The 17,691-nt window shown below is 40.4% G+C and overlaps 1 protein-coding gene across 2 annotated transcripts in view; it reads left to right on the top strand.

The window, feature by feature from the left end:
* The first annotated feature begins 470 nt into the window (after window positions 1-470).
* Dcc (DCC netrin 1 receptor) overlaps window positions 471-17,691 on the top strand; it is a 1,151,759-nt gene continuing 1,134,538 nt past the window's right edge. For both annotated transcript variants that reach the window (XM_028864828.1, XM_028864827.1), the window contains exon 1: window positions 471-668. In XM_028864828.1, the coding sequence (XP_028720661.1) occupies window positions 578-668 (91 nt within the window). In that variant the 5' untranslated portion in view covers window positions 471-577. The remainder of the gene's footprint in view (window positions 669-17,691) is intronic.

Raw genomic sequence — 17,691 nt, 5'->3', positions numbered from 1 at the left:
GTAACAAGTGAGAGCAGAGCGCTCCGCCCGGCACTCCCCCGCCTCTGTCCCCTACCCGGTTCCCCAGCTCTGAGAAGCCAAAGGAACAGCATCACCGGCGTGGATTTTTTTTCTCTCCAACTTTAACCAACCGACCTCAAGGAAGCAGCTTCAACGTTCTAACGCATGGCCAGCCACAGGATTGCTTTGCGTCTCCACTCTAGCCCTCCTGGATATTCCGTTCATTGATGCCTCACAAGCCCAGCGGAGAGCTATCTCCCCTTCTCTTGCACCCTCTGTTTCCTTGAGTTAGTTATCCAAGGTGTTATCGGGGTTCGGGAGCTCTTGGACCGAATGGAACTTTTTGCTGCCTCTTCTTGCTACTGATTGTGTCCCTGGACAAGGAAAAAGGCTTCGCAGGCAGAAGAGGCGCAGGGGAGGTGGAGAAAGAGGTGGAGGAAGAGGACGAGGAGGAGGAGGAGGAAGAAGCCGAAGGGGCTCGGCGCGGGTGTGTGCATGTGTGCATGCGTGTGTGAGTGCATGTGTGTGAGTGCCACCGCTGCCCAGGACCCCCGGCCCCGAAGGTGTTGGCTGAAATATGGAGAATAGTCTTGGATGTGTTTGGGTACCCAAGCTGGCTTTTGTACTCTTCGGAGCTTCCTTGCTCAGCGCGCATCTTCAAGTCAGTGGTAAGAGCTCCGTTCCTTTCTTCTCTACGCTCCCCCACCCCTTGCCCCTTTCCTCTTCCAGTTTCATTTGGGGAGTAGAATTAGAGTGGAAGAGAAATAAGGTATTTGCTGCTTGCTCTGCCCACCGTTTCCTCGCAGATGATAAAAGACAGAAGACTTTTTCCCCCTGGAGGCGGAGGATGTTGGTGGGGTCGAGGGCATCCCTTCGCGTTTTTTTCAATCTGGTGTTTCTCTCTTGCATCTTTGATTTTGCAAATACTTGTGTTGGTTTGGAGGACGGGCTGGTGAAAGTGATAGGGATGCTGTTGAAAGGAACTGGGTTGTATCCTCAGAGCCTCAAAAACCTAGGAAGAGGAGGTGGATGGGGGAACAGGAGCAAGCAAGCGGAGGATGACATCCAGGGAACCTAGAGCACGTCTGTGCGGGATGTAGCTGCTAGGGATGTTTGTGTGAATACGTGCGACCCTGGGTTTGCATTTTTGTACTTGCTGATTGCTAATCAAGAAAGGAACAGAACTGAAACGCGTTTGGAGCACTTTGGATGAGTGTATAGCAGCAGTATGTACCTAAAGAGGGGCAGAGCTGCCAGGAGGGATGTGTATTTGAAATTTTAACGGTGGGTGAATGTTGTTTGCTAGCTAAGTCTCCAAATATCTCCAAGACACCTCCAAACTCCTAATGATTGATATTCTGGGAAATAGGCCTTTTGGCCCGGGCACTTAGAAAGCGTAGTTTCTAATTAAAAAATGGCAAAACTGTTCAGGGGACTAGATGGGGCTAAAGCAGGAGAAAGAAGAATCTGAAGGCTGCTCCCTGGATGCTGCAGTCTCCGAATGCGGAGCTGGGGCTTCTGTGGCCAAAGGAATAAAAACGAGCAAAGTGGTAAGATTTACTGGTTTTGCGGGACGCCACCACAAGTAGGTGGACACTGGGTTATAGAGAGCCGGTCTGCTGGGGAAAGACAGAACAGCTGCTGCCAGAGCATGCAAATCCCTCCGGAATCGACCTTTCCTCAGATCCCAAGACTGCCCCGGCTGGGGCCAGGAGTTGGACAGGAGCGCCCCAACCTGTGCCTTGGAAATTAACAGGGAATAAAATTAAATCACGGCCGCCAAGTCCCCAGCCTCCCTGGAGTCCTAAACTCCGGCTGTGGCTGTCTGGTCCCGGCTGCGGAACCAAGGGTTGCGAATGCTTCGCGGTGGCAACGGATTCAGGCCGTGAAGCTAGCGCCAAGCCAGCTTCACCACTCGCCAGCAGGATTAACGCGAGCACACACGCTGGGCTTTCATCCTTCTGTAGGCAGCCGGAGCTAGCCAGCATGTGTGTGTGCGTGTGTGCGTGTGTGTGTGCGTGTATGCGTACGTGAGTGCGTGTGTGTGTGCGTGTGTGTGTGTGTGCCTGTTTGCTGTGTGCACTCCTATGATGAGCACGCTTACCCGCACTCTCATCACAGTTGCCCGCTCGCCCTCCCTCCTCCCTTTGGGCGGTCCCCTCCTCCCTGGCTCCTCTCTCCTAGAGCTTTGTCCTCCGTAATTACTCCCTTTGAAGGTGGGAGGTAGGTGTGGGGAGGTAGGGGGTAGTTTATCCTTGTAGTAGTGAAAAGTGCCTTTAAAAATCCCCTCCTTAAACCGCAAGTGCTCACCAGCGGAGCAAGCAGGACCTTCCTTGTGCTCAGAAGATCGACTCGTGCTCTCTGTGGCACTTTGGGAGCTACTGGAAAGAAAAGGGGAAGTTCAGAAATGTTCCCTGCTAAGCAGAAAGCCCATAGAATAGAGAGGGAGTGAAGGCCATGGCTGAAAATATTGAATTAAGTAAAGTGTGCAAAAATGGACAATGTTGTCAGTCACACAGTTTTAAAGCCATTCCCAAATGACTGTTACCCGGTACAGATTGGTTCCAGATGAGTGGATATATCAGATAAGTTTTATTAATCCCTAATTAAATATCTCCTTCCTATCATTTAGTTCTTTGCTTATAGTTAGTCATGTATTTGCTACTGTTTTACTTCAATTCTCTTCTCAAAATGTTCTCTTCTTAGATGAATCTAAGTTAAAAAAAAAAAAAAAAAGAACCTCAACAAAAATACACATGTGTAAGGAAAATGCCAGTGGATAATGCTTGCTGATCTTTGTTCTAAACTTATCTACATTTCTAAGTACATTTGTGCTATTTGCAAATGTAGGTGATGTGACTTGTACAGGTCCCAGGAAACTGGGTGGTGCACTTTGAAGACCTAGCGAATTTAGCTCACTCCAGTCTTTGCTCATTTATCTGAATATTACCCTTTTCCTTAGCAGTAATTTTTGGGAGCATGCCAGAGAAGAAGCATAGTTCACTCTAAGAAAGGACCAGTAGGAGGTGCACTTAATAAGGCCAAATGTCTAGTTCACAGACATTGAAATTCCCACTCAGCAGAAGGTTTTTAAAGACTTTGTTGATTGGTAACAAAGGATTATGGAAACTAGCACAATAGCCTCGGTCCTTCCCCTCTTTCTAGGCAAAATGTGGAACTTGTCGATTTGAATGAGATTATTTTGCCACAACAAAAAAGGCATCCCTGAACAGTGTCTGTGTAGAGTGAGGACTTGCAGCTGAGAGAGGACAACAGTGCCTTTTTGGTTTGCTCTTGTAGGATGCCCTCTTCCTTTTTTGATGCAAGCCATGTGCAGAGGCACCAGGTAGAGTCCCAGAATTTTAGGTAAGATGGGAATTTCAGATGTTAATGAATCAAACAGGAGGCTTAGCTATTAATTATTTAATTATCAATGCATGTTTGTGTTACATTCGGTGAGAGCTTATGTACTCTAAACATAACGAAGTCGGGCTTGGTATTGGCTGTATCTACCCCCTTTTCACACTAACAAGCACAGCAGGCCATGTGCTCCTGGGCTTGCTGTGCTATGGAAGGGGATGTCAGGGCCTGGGGTTGCCTGGGTAAGCAGGCCCTCCACTGTTCTGAGAGTGCTGCAGTATAAATCACCAGTGACCTGTCACAGTATCCATTTCCCACCCTGCAGCAGCTGCCCTCTGAGTTATGAAGCATGTGAAATGGCCAGCACATGTGTTATATGTGAATATATTAGGCTCAGTGCATTTGCTTTAATGCTCTTAACAGCAAGGCTGCTGTGAGGAGCTGATAGACAGTTTTGTTTTTGTTTTTCTGGGAAAAGATTTATAACGTGTGTGTGTGTGTGTGTGTGTGTGTGTGTGTGTGTGTGTGTGTGTGTTCCATTTATTCCCTGGTAAGTTAACCTTTCTGCAGACTTTCTTAGTTCATTAAGGAGGATGAGATTTCATCCTATCTACTTCTTGAATGGAACACTGCCAGATGTCTCTTGGGAGTCTAGTCTAAACCAATAGGAATCTAGAGTTGGGGTGATGATTCATTTGAAAAGGTGGGATAGTTTGTTACTGATGTTATTGCCTGTTTGTCTCTAGAATGAAGGAATGATACTCTATCTAAGAGAATCCCAGGACAATTATCTCAAAAACATCTTTTATGAGAATGTTTCTCCCTTCTTGGCTTATGCTTCCTACTGTATGAATTCAGTGTTCTAGGATTCTGCCTATGTATGTGAATTGTTCCTGATAAATTTCAAGCAACACACAGTAATGCCATATAATGTAGTAGTATCTCTATCCTTGTCATACAGACTGATTTAAATCCTGTCATCCTGGCCCTGTTTATCCTCACCGGCTCAGAATGTTTAAAGAAGTGCTGAAGTTTCTGAACTGACTCTTTCCATGAGAGACAATGCCCTAAGATGACATTTTTCAAGCAAATAGTTTTACAGTTTCTTTGGAGAATTTTACCATCTTAAACTATCTATGTGAAACTTCTTCCTCAAGGCTTTTCCCTGTCAGGATAATTAGTAAAGGAGATGGTTGTCATGAATCATTGTCATTAGTTAAAACACAATGGTACTTGCACAGAGAGCTGCTTTCCACAGCCCCCTGCCTTCTTCTTCAAGTGTATAAATAAAGACCCTCATGATTTCACTAGGAGCATAGTGTTAGCCTGGATCCAGCTCTGCCTAGTTTCCACAGACCTGGCCTGGATTATCATCAGAAACTCATATCAAATCAGAAACATGTTGCTGTGTTTGGATATTTGTTGCAAAAGTATCTTCTCAAATGATACACTTTCGCCTATCTCTACTGACTGATCATCTTTTAGATGAACTGTATACATAAATTTCAGAAAACCTTAGTGTTGCTTGGGTTAAAAGAATAATAACACAAACCCACTAAAGTTGCTTGATTAATTACTGATAAAAATCATCAGATTATAGAAAAATATCATAATCTCTGAAATAGAGTGGGGAGTATGATGTGCATTTAAAATTCATAAAATACAAATATGTTTCATTTTCTGCTATCTCTGTGTCATTATGACAATACAGAGAAGGTCTTGAGAGTTTCATGACCTTATTGAATCCTAACTTGGGATACCATTGATTCAGGGTTAGAACACACCAAATTCAATATTTGGACAATATCCCATGAAAATTTTAATGACCTACTATGGGCTGCTTGCTTCTCTCTTGGCTGTCCCTAGAGAATTCAGCTGTCCTCTCTACATAGTATGACATCAAGACCACCCTTCTTGATGCAACCCAGGAAAGCGTTTTTCATTAAGAAACCAAGTCCTTGTTCTGTAGGCATTTGACTTGAGGTGTTGTATTACACTTTGAAAGACATGGGGATTTGTCTTAAGTATGATTTAAAAATTTTTTTGGAGTGCTTCTTTCAGTGAAGAATGAACTGTACTCAAAAAGAGCTCAGCAATACTGTTATATCAGCAGACTCACCTGTGGCCTCTTAGCCAGGATTAGCAGCATTCTAGAGTTCACAAACATTGAGAAAGGAGTGAATCCTCTAGGGTAATGGTTGACACTAATATAGGCATATGATTTGGCCATGAAGTTGTTACTAGGTTGAGGTACAGAACTTTAATTTTTGTCAATATTTTCTCTTTTCAGAATTCAGAACATTTCTCACTGTCCTTATAATGTCCATGACATTGCCCTGTCCCCATATATTTAAAATACTCCCCTTCAAATTAAGACCTCATATAGTCAATCTTCAATTCGCTCATGAGAAAGGATAAGCAATCGGATTGTTTTCCCTGTAGACCAATAAAAAATTCACAAGGCAAAATTACACGTTGCATATGCCAAGTGAGCAACAGCAAAAAAATTAAAATAAAATGCAAATTATTATGCACCTTTATAATCACAGCACTCAGGTAAATTGCAGCACAATTTCATAGCACACATTTACGTCTCCCACATGAGTGTCGTCTCCCTCACTGTGCATTTCTCAGGTTCAGCACTCTACTAACATAAAGAGGTACAGGTTGGCTGATTTATGATCAAAATTACTATAGAGCTCTAAAGTTCTTTGACAGATTTAGCCTGGGGTTTAAAAATCCCCTTTAACACAAATCTTAAGTAAAAATATTTTCCTTGATAGTTCAGAAATGTTTCAACTTTGTACTGTGGTGTGATTTAGAAATATGTAATAATGTGTATGATTGAACATACTTCTATTTTCATTATGGATGGTAATTTGCCAATGGTCATATGAGCCTATATTGCTTCTACGAACAGTTTTAAACAACCATAGTGTGTATAGCTTTCATTTCTTGGGGGAGAAAGTCCAGCACAGAATCACACAAATCATTTCATATTTATCGATCATATGTCTCAAGTACACTGTTATGGTATGGCTTGAGTGGGAGATTTCTCTTTTCTGCTAAATTTCTGGAGCCCAATACCCATTACTCATTTATACTTTTAAAATTATATATATATATATATATATATATGTTCAATTTCATAAAACTAAATTCTGTAGCTTTTTATTGATTCTTTGGGAATTTTACATATGCACCCCAATCCCACTCCTTTCCCAGTCTCCCCATATCTGCTCCTTATTCTTGTAGTGCCCCCCCCCAGGAAAGTTAAAAAAGAATAAAAATAAGATAAAGGCAAACAATAATAAAAAAGGAAAAAAAAAAACATTTCTATCCTCTGTCTTTCCCACCTCTCCATCACTTCTTCATTCATGTTAGGGGTGTTGGGAGCCGCTGTGTATCATTCAGTATACCCTTTTGTCCAAACAGCATTATTGTCCAAACAGCATTACTTGCAAAGGTTTAGTGTGCAATGAGTTGTAGTCAGGTTCAAGGCCTCTGGCTTTGGTACACCATCAAAACTGGACTCCCACCGACATTGCTCTCCAATATCTTACTCTTGTGCTGAGTCATGAAGATTCTGCGGCTATGAGGTCCCGTCAAACACTCCAGCATACCATAGATGGGATAGATGTTGGGGTGTGCCAACTTCAAGCCATGGGTGTGTGCCTGAGTGGCAGTTGAGTTGGTAGGTCCAGGTTGATCAGAAAACTCCTCTCAGGTGAGGGGCAGAGCCCCCTCTCCCAGGTCCATGGTGGTGGCTGCGCTAGCTTTCTCAAGTGTGTGTGTGTGTGTGGGCGGGGGCAGCTCTCCTATTAGAGTTGGGGCCAAATGTGTAGGCTAGGTTGGCCTCAAATTTATGATCCTCCTGCCTCTGGCTCCTTTCCTTCACCATATCTTACCAGCATGTAGCGCCATAACTGGAGCTGGAGCTTCTTCTGGCTACCTTTTATACATCATTGTCTGGGCATTTGTTGCAATTTAGAAGTTTCTTCTTTGTTTTCTGCAGTTGGCATTTTCCTTAGGCCATCAGCCAGCTCCCAAATAAACTATAGAGACTTACTATTAATTATGAATGCTAGGCCTTAGCTTTGACTTGTCCCACTAGCTCTTTTAACTTAATCTAACCTGTTTCTATTCACCTATGTTTTGCCTCGGGGCTTTTTACCTTTCTTTCATTCTGTCTGTCCTGCTTTGCTGTTTCCTCTGTGTCTGGCTGTCTGGTCCCCTGTGTCCCCCTGTCATCTCCTGTTCTTTCTTCTCTGAGCCTAAATTCCTCCTACAACTTACTCTCCCTGCCCAGAAGTCCTGCCTATACTTCCTCCCTCATTATTGGCCATTTGGCTTTTTATTAGACGAATCGGGTACCTTAGACAGGCGAGGTAAAACAGCAACACATCTTTACATAGTTAAACTAATATTCCACAAAAGTTTTCTTTTACAGATGGGTCTTAAAAGAAGGCAATTCTCCAAACTGTCTAGGACACACATGTTTTGTTGAACTAGCTGGTTCTTTATAATGTTTTTTAATAAAAATATCACCTCATTGATTTGTGGCCTAATAAAGATTAATATAATTTTATACTAGGTTATCTAAAATGTTCTTAAATCTATTATATTTTCATAGGAGTATAAAATAATCAGATGTGATGATATAAATGTTACTAACTTAGACCATTTGCTTTAATAGGTGAAGTTTTTTTTGTTAAGTCGCAATATTTTTAGATTTCACCAATAGGTTTTAGAAGACACTCTGTGAGTTCGAGGTTCTGGCCTACAAGATTCCAGGAAAGGCGCAAAGCTACACAGAGAAACCTCCGATTTTAACCTGTTTGTCATATATTCAAGTCATCACTATGATACAGATTTTACATTATAGGGATTATTTCTGATAACCTGAAGATAGAGCATTGCTTTTTCTAAAATTTAGGACACAAGTTTCTTTCTTTCTTTTTCTTTTTTCTTTTCTTTTTTTTTGTTTTCTTTGTTTTTTTGTTTGTTTGTTTGTTTTTTTTTTTTTGAGACAGGGTTTCTCTGTGCAGGTTTGTGCCTTTCCTGGATCTTGCTCTGTAGACCAGGCTGGCCTCGAACTCACAAAGATCTGCCTGCCTCTGCCTCCTCAGTGCTGGGATTAAAGGCATGTGCCATTACCGCCTGGCTGGACACAAGTTTCTAGTTGTTACATATTTAAAAAAATGATTCTGGATTCAGAAAGCATCGTTTCTTTACATTGTTATGTCCATTTGAATCTCCTCTCTGTCCTTATTTTCCATTTTATTTTACTCAGTTTTATGGAGACTGTCTTTCATGCAAGAAAGGAGACTCTAAATTGGGGCCTGAGTCCCTTGTTAAAGGAAAGAGCCCTAATGTATTTAATTAATGGGTTTGTGGTGTTTCTGAAATCTGATATATTAATTTGGATGCCATTTGTTCTTCATGAAACATAATTTTCCTTGTTAATGAAGGTGTGGATTAGAGAAATGCTAGTGAATTCCTAGTTTCAACATCATGTAACTTACTTACATTATGAACTGCATATATATGTAGTATCTGGTATAATTAATAATAATACTAAAGATAATAACAATAATTCAAAAATCATTTACCCAATGACAGCTTTCTGTTTTTTGTGTTAATTAGTCCTTGCATTTTGTAACATTGCCACAAATGCATCTTTCTTTAACACAAGGAAATGTGTTTTTTTTTTCTGATTTGTTTTATGGATAAACATTAAATATCTGAGACTCCTTTGTATGTGAATATAGCTACACTCAATCACTCTAGTGTGTAGTATTCCATGACATTAGTTGACTATAACTTGCCTAAGCTATTGTTGATAGACTTTTTTGAACCCCAATTTTTCTGTTGCCTGTCTTTATGATTTAAGCATCTTTCTAGACATTATCCAGTAAAAATTAGCACCATTTCCAGGTGTCCAAGTAGCTATAGAAGTTCTGAGTAATGTAAAAGACATTTTTATACTAAGTGGCTATGGCATACCAACACTTATTATAGCTCCACAGCAGGAACATATGAAAATTTTCTTTGTTTCCTGTCTCCACCAACACTTGGTATTTTCATTTGCTTAATTTGCCTTCATCTGGTGGATGTGAATTAACATCTCATTATGAGTTTAATTTGCATTTCCCTGATTGCTAATAAAACTGCACATTTTTTCTCATAAATTGGTTGGCCATTTGTGGTTGCAGCAAGAGACTTCTATGATTCTGTTTCTCCAACTGAGCACCCTTTTTATTTTAGTCATTTTATTGGTGTTTATTCTGTTTTCCTTACTAATCAAACTTTTGATTTTAGATATAGATATCATCAGTAGTCTAACTTTTGGGAAGTTGTTACCTTATGTTACACCAAGTTTATCTTACCCCAGGCACTTGTTAAGCACTTTCCCAAAATGCACATTAAATTCATCTAGAAAAAATGGCCTTAGTCACTTTAAGATTATTTATTGTAATGAGAAACCCTTTTTGTCTCTGTATCTTTACTTACCCTGCTCATGATGTCTGTATAGACATCAGTTTACAGGGAAACATAGTTTTGAGGCACTAGGCTTAATTTCAGACATACTAGGACTCTCCTGAATCTAATGTAACCAAAGGAAGAATGAATTACAGTCCTAATGGTAGATACCAAATCTTAGTGAAAATGCATCCTAACCAGGCCATTTGACCTTGAATATGTTTCAAATGTAATAAAATGTGTAAGCCAAAAATCATTGTCAAATTTACAGTGTATAATATTGTGGGATTCAGACAGCCTGTGCTTGAAGAAATATATGCCTCCAACTTTTATATATGTTCTTAATTTATTCCACTTGGTCTCATCAGGCAGGCTAACAAAGGTCTCTGGATTAAATACCTCATTTGGGTATGCTGGAAGTGGCCTCTCTAGTGGGTTGTCTTCTGTGCTGACTCAGAGATGTGAGCCAAGGCTGAGACATCTAAGCAAGCCTTTGCATTGAGAGTCCTCCACCCATTGTTTCCCTATCTTTGCTCAGCCTCATGGGATCTCAGAAGAATATAAATTAGAGAGAAAATCTGCAAAGCTTTCCCTTTCATGTCTAATGTCTGGGCAGAGCTGTTCCCTGCAGGACAATTTCTAGTTATTTTCTCCCTGGTTTGAAACATCTCAAGGGATAGTTTGTTGACTACTTCTCCTGGGAAACATTTCCCCAACACAACAGTTTTTTGCTGTTGGAAATTTACTTTGTAATTCATCTTAAGTAATGCTGTTCCAAATATTCTTCTTGACACCTGTGCCATGGAGCTGGGTTCTTGCTTTCCTTTTGCAAGGACATTGCCTTTTCTATGGTCTAGAAGAAGGCTAAATAATTTTAGCTCTCAATTGTTTATGTTTTCTGGAGTCATCTTTATTTAATCTAACTCTAGCGATTTTATTCACTTAATTTTTTCCTCTTATCCCTCCAGAAGCTCAATCATGCTTACATTTTTTTTGAACTCCCTCTAGTTTATTTATTAGTTTATCAAAGGCCTCAAATTTAATGTGGTTTTCTAGATAAGATTTCCCAAGTAATGCATTGTAAAATAAAAGCTCATCATACTTTTTTATCCACGTTATAGCTAGGATATGTGTTTTGTCTTCTAAAAATTGTGTTCTCACTTTTCAGGTAGTTCTCTCAATGTCCAGGATAATTGTTGAGCTTTGATAAGATCAAATGAGATCAAATATTTAAATCAAGATCATCATTATGGATATTTAACAGGGGTTATGACGTGCTAAATGGGATGTTTCAATGTATTTCTATCTTTTATGAGTCTGTCTTTAAGTCAATGAGACAGGCACATACATAGATGAGTGAGTGACACATAAGGCAGAACAAAGTGCTCATTGAGAAAAAGTACAAACAAAGGGGAGAGACTGAAAAAATGTCAACTATAATGTTTACACATTCTACCATTAATATGCTAATACTGGCAAGGTGGGCTGACAAAGCTAATTCTCTTGTCCCTGTATTCTTAGAATTCCTAGAGTGATTGAGGTTTTCTTTATGTGTGTGTTTCTTGTTTTGTTTGAAGCATTGGGGTGTAAATAGTTGTCAATCATATTTAAACGAAGCTAGATGCAATGTCACATGGGTATCTATAGCCCAAGAATTTAGGGAGTGATGGTTGGAAGACTATCAGTATGAGATAGAGCACCTTGGACTATAAAGTGAGTTCACAACTAGCTTGAGCTACAAAGCAAAATCCTGTCTCCAAAAAACCAAACCAAAACAAAACAACAGCAACAAAAAAACAAACAACAAAAATAAGACAAAATAGGGTAAAATGAAAGGAAATACAATATAAATAAGCTAAGACGTAGATGTGGGGAGAATGAAGTTCATCACTGTTTTTCTTGCAGATTGTGGCAAACGCTCTATAAACACATTAGCACACTCCCATGACTCCTCTACATTTATTGAATGCTCTAGGCACATTCTTGTTTAGGTGGTGGTGACAGTGGGAGCGCATTTGGATTAGCAACAGACCTAGCCACAATTGCATTACTCTATTGTGATGCAGCATTGAAGACAGTGAAAGCATCCAGAGAGCAGATTAAAAATACATGGGGATGGGGCAGGGGCGGGGGCGGGGCATTCTGAGAAAATTGTGGTTGAGCTGGCAATGGAGGAATAAATTAGTAAGTTAAGGAGAGGGCATTTGATAAGGAGCAGAGGGAGAAAACCAGCAAAAAAAAAAAAAAAAAAAAAAAAGGTGGTTGCCTAAGTCCCCTGGTAGGAGAAGAGGTGGTTGCCTAAGTCCTCTGGTAGGAGAAAAGAAAAGGCAGTGAATTCCAAACAATCAGTATATCATGCTTCAGGAAAGGACTGTATGGTAGTGATCTAGATGAGGCTGCAAAGCTTTCTCGGTCCTCTCCCAACAGATTTCCATACTCAGGGAACTGGTAGAATCTGTTGAAATAAGTTCATATCAAGGAGCATTCTTTAATATTTTCACATTATTTAAAATTTAGATAAATAGCAGCTGACCTAAGCTTCCCCCTAGCTATTTTCTCCATCTCCCTTTACCTCTAGCTCATGTCCATTCCTTTATGTGTGGCACAGGAATACTGTGTGCCAGGGCTCCAAAAGCTACCACACTTGGCTGGGATCCAAAGTGGGCAACCACAACTGGAGAACAGAATACCTACCAACAAAAATGATACTAGATATCGAGTCCAAGGAACATTTCAAGTATCATAAAATGTAGGTGAATTGCATAAAAATCTCTTGCCCTAATTCATCAGTCTGTTATAAATTTATAAGCCAGTCTCTCCTACTGTGGACCATTGGATTTTATTGATAGAAATAGCATAGTTAAGCAGAAACAGTTTTAGAAAATATGGAGAGCTAGAAAAAAAGTAAATATTTATTAATGAGCATGTTCAAGAGGCCAGTTCCACTGGGCAGAGAGAGGGAGTGGGATTTCATCTCTCTGTGCTACTGGGATTGGCATGGGGGCATTTCTTCTTTGGGTAGCCTCCTGAAAACTATATTTTTAATTTCTCTCATGAAGTAAAGTGAAAAAGTGAGCCTAAGCTTTGTTTAAAATTATAGATGGTTTTTATTCCAGTATGTTGCATTCCACCACATTTTTTCTACGTTGCTGTTTCTTCAAATATTGTTAAATGTTCTCTGTGCTTTAATCTACAGCTCATCAAGAAGCCAGTGACTTGCAACTGCATCAAATTACTGTATCCAATAGTAGTTGTGCCACTGAGCTGGTTTATACCTACAGGGTCTGGCTCTGTGGTCTTTGGCCATGAAGACAGAGCGGACACAATCTAGAATGCACACACACACACACACACACACACACACACACACACACACACAGAAAACCAGGTGATGGGTTTGATTGAAGCATGTCAACACCCCCCTCTATGAAATGGACAGAAAATCAACCTATATGTTCCAACTCTAAATCAGTGATAAGAATCACTCCAGTTGTTAAATATATAGAGTATGTATTTCAATTCACTATTTCATAAATAGAATCTATTGTTAATATGATATTAATTTGAGCTATATTAAGTGTATCTAGTACTGGTCAAATGTATTAGCCTATAACACATTGCTGTGGATTCTACATTTAAATTATTAATTTAATAACATTAATTTAAACAATCGATTACTACCTCTTCCTATTTTAGTTACATGCATTTTCTTCAGACTGATTGATGTAACAACATAGTACGAATGCCCAGAAGTTAAGTCTTGCTTTGTTAGCAAAAGGTTCAAGGTAGAATATGTCCCTGAGGTCTTTACTCTGGAGAAGCACGTCTCTTCTTGATTCTTCGTCAGTTTTAAGGCTCTCTTCATACTAGTTAATTCAGAATCTCTGGTAGCTACTCAAGTCTAACTATTTGCTTTTATCTTCAGATGACTGTGATACACAGCCACTGTACTGGTTCTCATTGTCTAATGGCATTGCAGCAGCTATTTGAGGTGTTGTTGTCCACAGAACAGAAATATATAGACTCATTAGAAATTCAGAAAGACTAGCCATTGCCCGAGCTTGCTCCTTTGGAGTGAAAGATGATTTAGAGCCATGTACCTAGGAGAAGGAGACCTTCCCAGTCTTCACAACCATAACTGGTCAGCCGGGGGTGGGGGGGGGGGGGAGCTCCAGCCACATGAATTCAGACTTATCTTGCACCATCTTTGGGTGGCCTAGCTTTTGGGTGGCCTAGCTTTAAGTTTTACAATGGCAAACTGCCCACACATCTAAGAGGCTTCTAGCTTGTTGTTTGCTGCTACAGTATCTCTCAGACGTCATGATATGCTTCATTTTCCTTGAGATAGAAACTCCTTTGGAAATCAAACTGCCTTCCCCATCTTTTTCTCAAGAAGATAACACACTTCAAAAAGGATCTGCTAATTTTCATTTCCCATCTCTCCTTCTAGCCACTCTCTTCCTTCTTGAAAACACTGTGATTCAGGGGGAAAGGGAGGCACATAAAAGGGATGCCAGAGCCCTGAGTCATTTCCACTCTGTGTCCTTCAGGTCAGTTCTGAAAGAACACATGTGCTAAAAGTGAGCCCCTGGTGGAAGGGACCCCAAACTGAACCTTGCTTTTTGATTGGAAATGGTCTTTGGGGCATGAAACAAACCAACTGCTCATTTGTCTAAGCTTCCGTGATGGGAAAGAGAGGGCTTAACTGAGGTGTTTAAAGAGGAGTAAAGCTTTCAGGCAGAGAGAGATCTCAGTGCAAGGCTTTGAAGCTTTTTCTCTGCCCTGCCTGGTTGAGAGACAAGCTTTAACCAGCGCTCCAAATCACAGTGGAGTAGGAGAGGACGTGAGGGCTCAGCTGTGCAGACTGGATCAATCTGAATGAAAATCACTAGTGTTCCCACTGGTGAGACATGTTTCTGCTTAGCTCATGAACTGTAGGCCCTTCTCTGGTCCTGCTAGAAAGTGAGTAGGGCTTTTGTGAGAGGTTATGTAAGGCTGCTGTTTTACTTTTCCCCTCAGAGTTATATTCTATTTATAGAGGGGTGAACTGCCTCCCAGGGAAACTGCATTTCCCTTGCTATAACTTAGTAAGAGAATTCAATCAATTTTCAGAAAAGAATTAAGGAACAAAGGGAGAAAAAAAATTCATGGCAAAGATACTGAGAAGGGCAGAAAGAAAGAACCACACAAAGAGAGTATTATTGCATTGACAGCATTGTTAGAAGAACTGTACAGTGATGAAATTTATCCTGTTTGCTAGGCGCTTCCTCGGAAGTAGGATTTACACCATCAATGAAGAAGCAGCTTGCTGTAAACTGTGATTGTTGGTCACCCTGAATTAGGGCCACTCTCCCGTGGATGTGTGTGGGAAGAATCTCTGTGCATTTTTTTGTTTGTTTTCTGCTGGGCAATGATGTCTTAAGCCAATGTTAATGTTACTGCCCAGCAGAAAACCTCCTTGTGGTGAGCTCACCACACTGAGAGACAATTGGTGGGGGTGGTCACAGTGTCCATGAAGAGGTTGCTCTTCCAACAGTCCAGAGAGTGTCTGGGTGCCTGGTTGTAGACAACCTGCCTCTTAGATGTTTATCAGGTCATTGAGACCTTACACTCTAATCCTACAATGAAATCAGAGTGAACACTCTAAAGTGATGGTGTTGCTCCACCACTCTGCTAATACAGCCAGCAACACCTCTCTGCTAATACAGCCAGGAACAGGGACAGACCACTTTAAGCATGATGGTGTCTTTTGAGTTCCAATGTGTGTAGCAGTTTGTTCACAATTGATTTCCTCATGCTGGTTAATCATGGGCTTGCACAGACTCTGTGTATACTGCTTTACATGGTTTAGCTAACCACAAGGCAAACTTCTAACTTCTTGAGTTATTTACTATTCTCTGATCTTTTTCTCCCCACCTCCCATTTATTTCTCCTTTTTTTTCTTTTGTGTATACTCTATTAATAATTTTACTGGCAAAATTCCAGAGTGCCTGTGAGAAATTAAAAGTCAAGGAAATCCCTCAAATGTTAAATGCAAATGTGTGAACTCTACAGAATTTGCTATCTCCATAAGCCCTAGTCCTAAGACATCCATGGTATTTGTCAACTCCCATGCTGAATATGGAAAAAGCAAGAGAAATGAATAATTATTTCCTACAAAGTAATCTGAAGGATATTCTCTGGGTTTACCTTAGGACCATCATTCCTGAAGATCTGGATGAGACAAAATATTAAAATGTTAATTTTGTACAAACCAGTGTAGGAGTCAAGACAATTTGACTGTGGAAATAAGAAAGGCTTGGCAAATGAGGATGCATCTTTTATGGAAAAGGTTTGGTCAAGTACAGGAATCCTGGGGTGGGGTGGGGGTGATAGAAATGGTTGTTTCACTGGATAGATGACAAACAGAACCCCAGAGGCATTCAGTGAGCATGGCCCCCATCACAAATCTAAGAGTGGGCACCATAAAACACTTTTACATACCTAGGTGTAAATCTTGGCATTGTCAAAGATGTCCTGAAGATTCAGGGTCCTCATTCCCTAAATTTGTAAAACATTATTGAATGGTTAGATTAAAAGTATATTGTACAAACAGATACCTTCAGTTCTTGGTGTGCAGTACACACTAAGTTATTCCTGATTTTATCTATTCATGTCACAGATGCTTATTAAGTTGACATTTGACATACCCTACGTGATCATATCTTATAGGAGATTTACAAAGATTATAAAGAATAAAGCACTAGCCAGGTGTCGGGGTACATACCTTTAATCCTAGCACTTGAAAAGCAGAAGCAGGCTGATCTCTGAGTTTGAGACGTGTTTGGTTTACAGAGTGAGTTCCAGGACAGCCAGGGCTATACAGGAAAAAAAAAAAAAAAAAAACTGCCTTAAAAAATACCACTGTGTTTACAATCAACAAAATGATTGGGGAAGAGTATAGCTGGAAAGTTTTCTCTCCAGGTCTCGCCAAGCCCCGGAAGTCCCTTAGCCCACTTATAAAATAAACATACAGACCCTTATATTATTTAAACTGCTTGGCCATTAGCTCAGGCCTATCATTTTCCAGCTCTTACTCTTATATTTAGCCCATTTCTATTAATCTATACTTTGCCACATGGTTCGTGGCTTATTGGTACCTTACATCTTCCTTGTATTGGCTGCGGCTGTAGTCTCCTTCTCTGCCTTCCTGTCCCTTCAATTCTCCTCTGTGTTAGTTCTACCTATACTTCCTGTCTGGCTACTGGCCAATCAGTGTTTTATTTATTAACCAATCAGAGCAACACATTTGCCATACAGAACATCCTGCAGCAGAAGAGGACTTAAATACTTTGAAAAAAAGATAGGCTCCAAGGTGAGATATTATTATGTTATTAAGATATAAATAGATAAAGTGGGAAATAAGAGAAAGCAAACAACAGCCTCAGAAACCCTTACTAAGTAAAAAAAAAAAAAAAAAAAAAAAAAAAAAAAAAAAAAAGATGGAGTTAGGTGTGTGAGGTGCCTGCAAAGGAACTAAAAGTTTACCTATGGGGCACTGTACTTTATGTTTGAGGAGAGCAATGGTGGTGCTTCACTGCTGAGAACTAGTTGCCTGCTCTGTGGTGCCCTAGTTCCCATCACCAGCAATGATGTTTTTGTTTGCCAGCCTCTTTTCAAACAGATGTATGAGAAGGTTGGGAATTAGGGGCCTAAAGAAGTGATGAGGTCATCTAAGAAGCGACTGGCAGCATAAATAATGTAATTTTAGAATGAAGAGGCTCTGCCTGCAAGGCTTCTCCTAATAATTTTACAGATTCTGGAAAGAACAGATTTATCAGAGAAGGGCACTGATTTCTAACACAGAGA

The sequence above is a fragment of the Peromyscus leucopus genome, chromosome 19, assembly GCF_004664715.2.
Source record: "Peromyscus leucopus breed LL Stock chromosome 19, UCI_PerLeu_2.1, whole genome shotgun sequence".
Taxonomy (NCBI): Eukaryota; Metazoa; Chordata; class Mammalia; order Rodentia; family Cricetidae; genus Peromyscus; species Peromyscus leucopus.
Note: the sequence above shows the minus strand (reverse complement) of the source record. Positions and strands in the feature narration are given on the sequence as shown.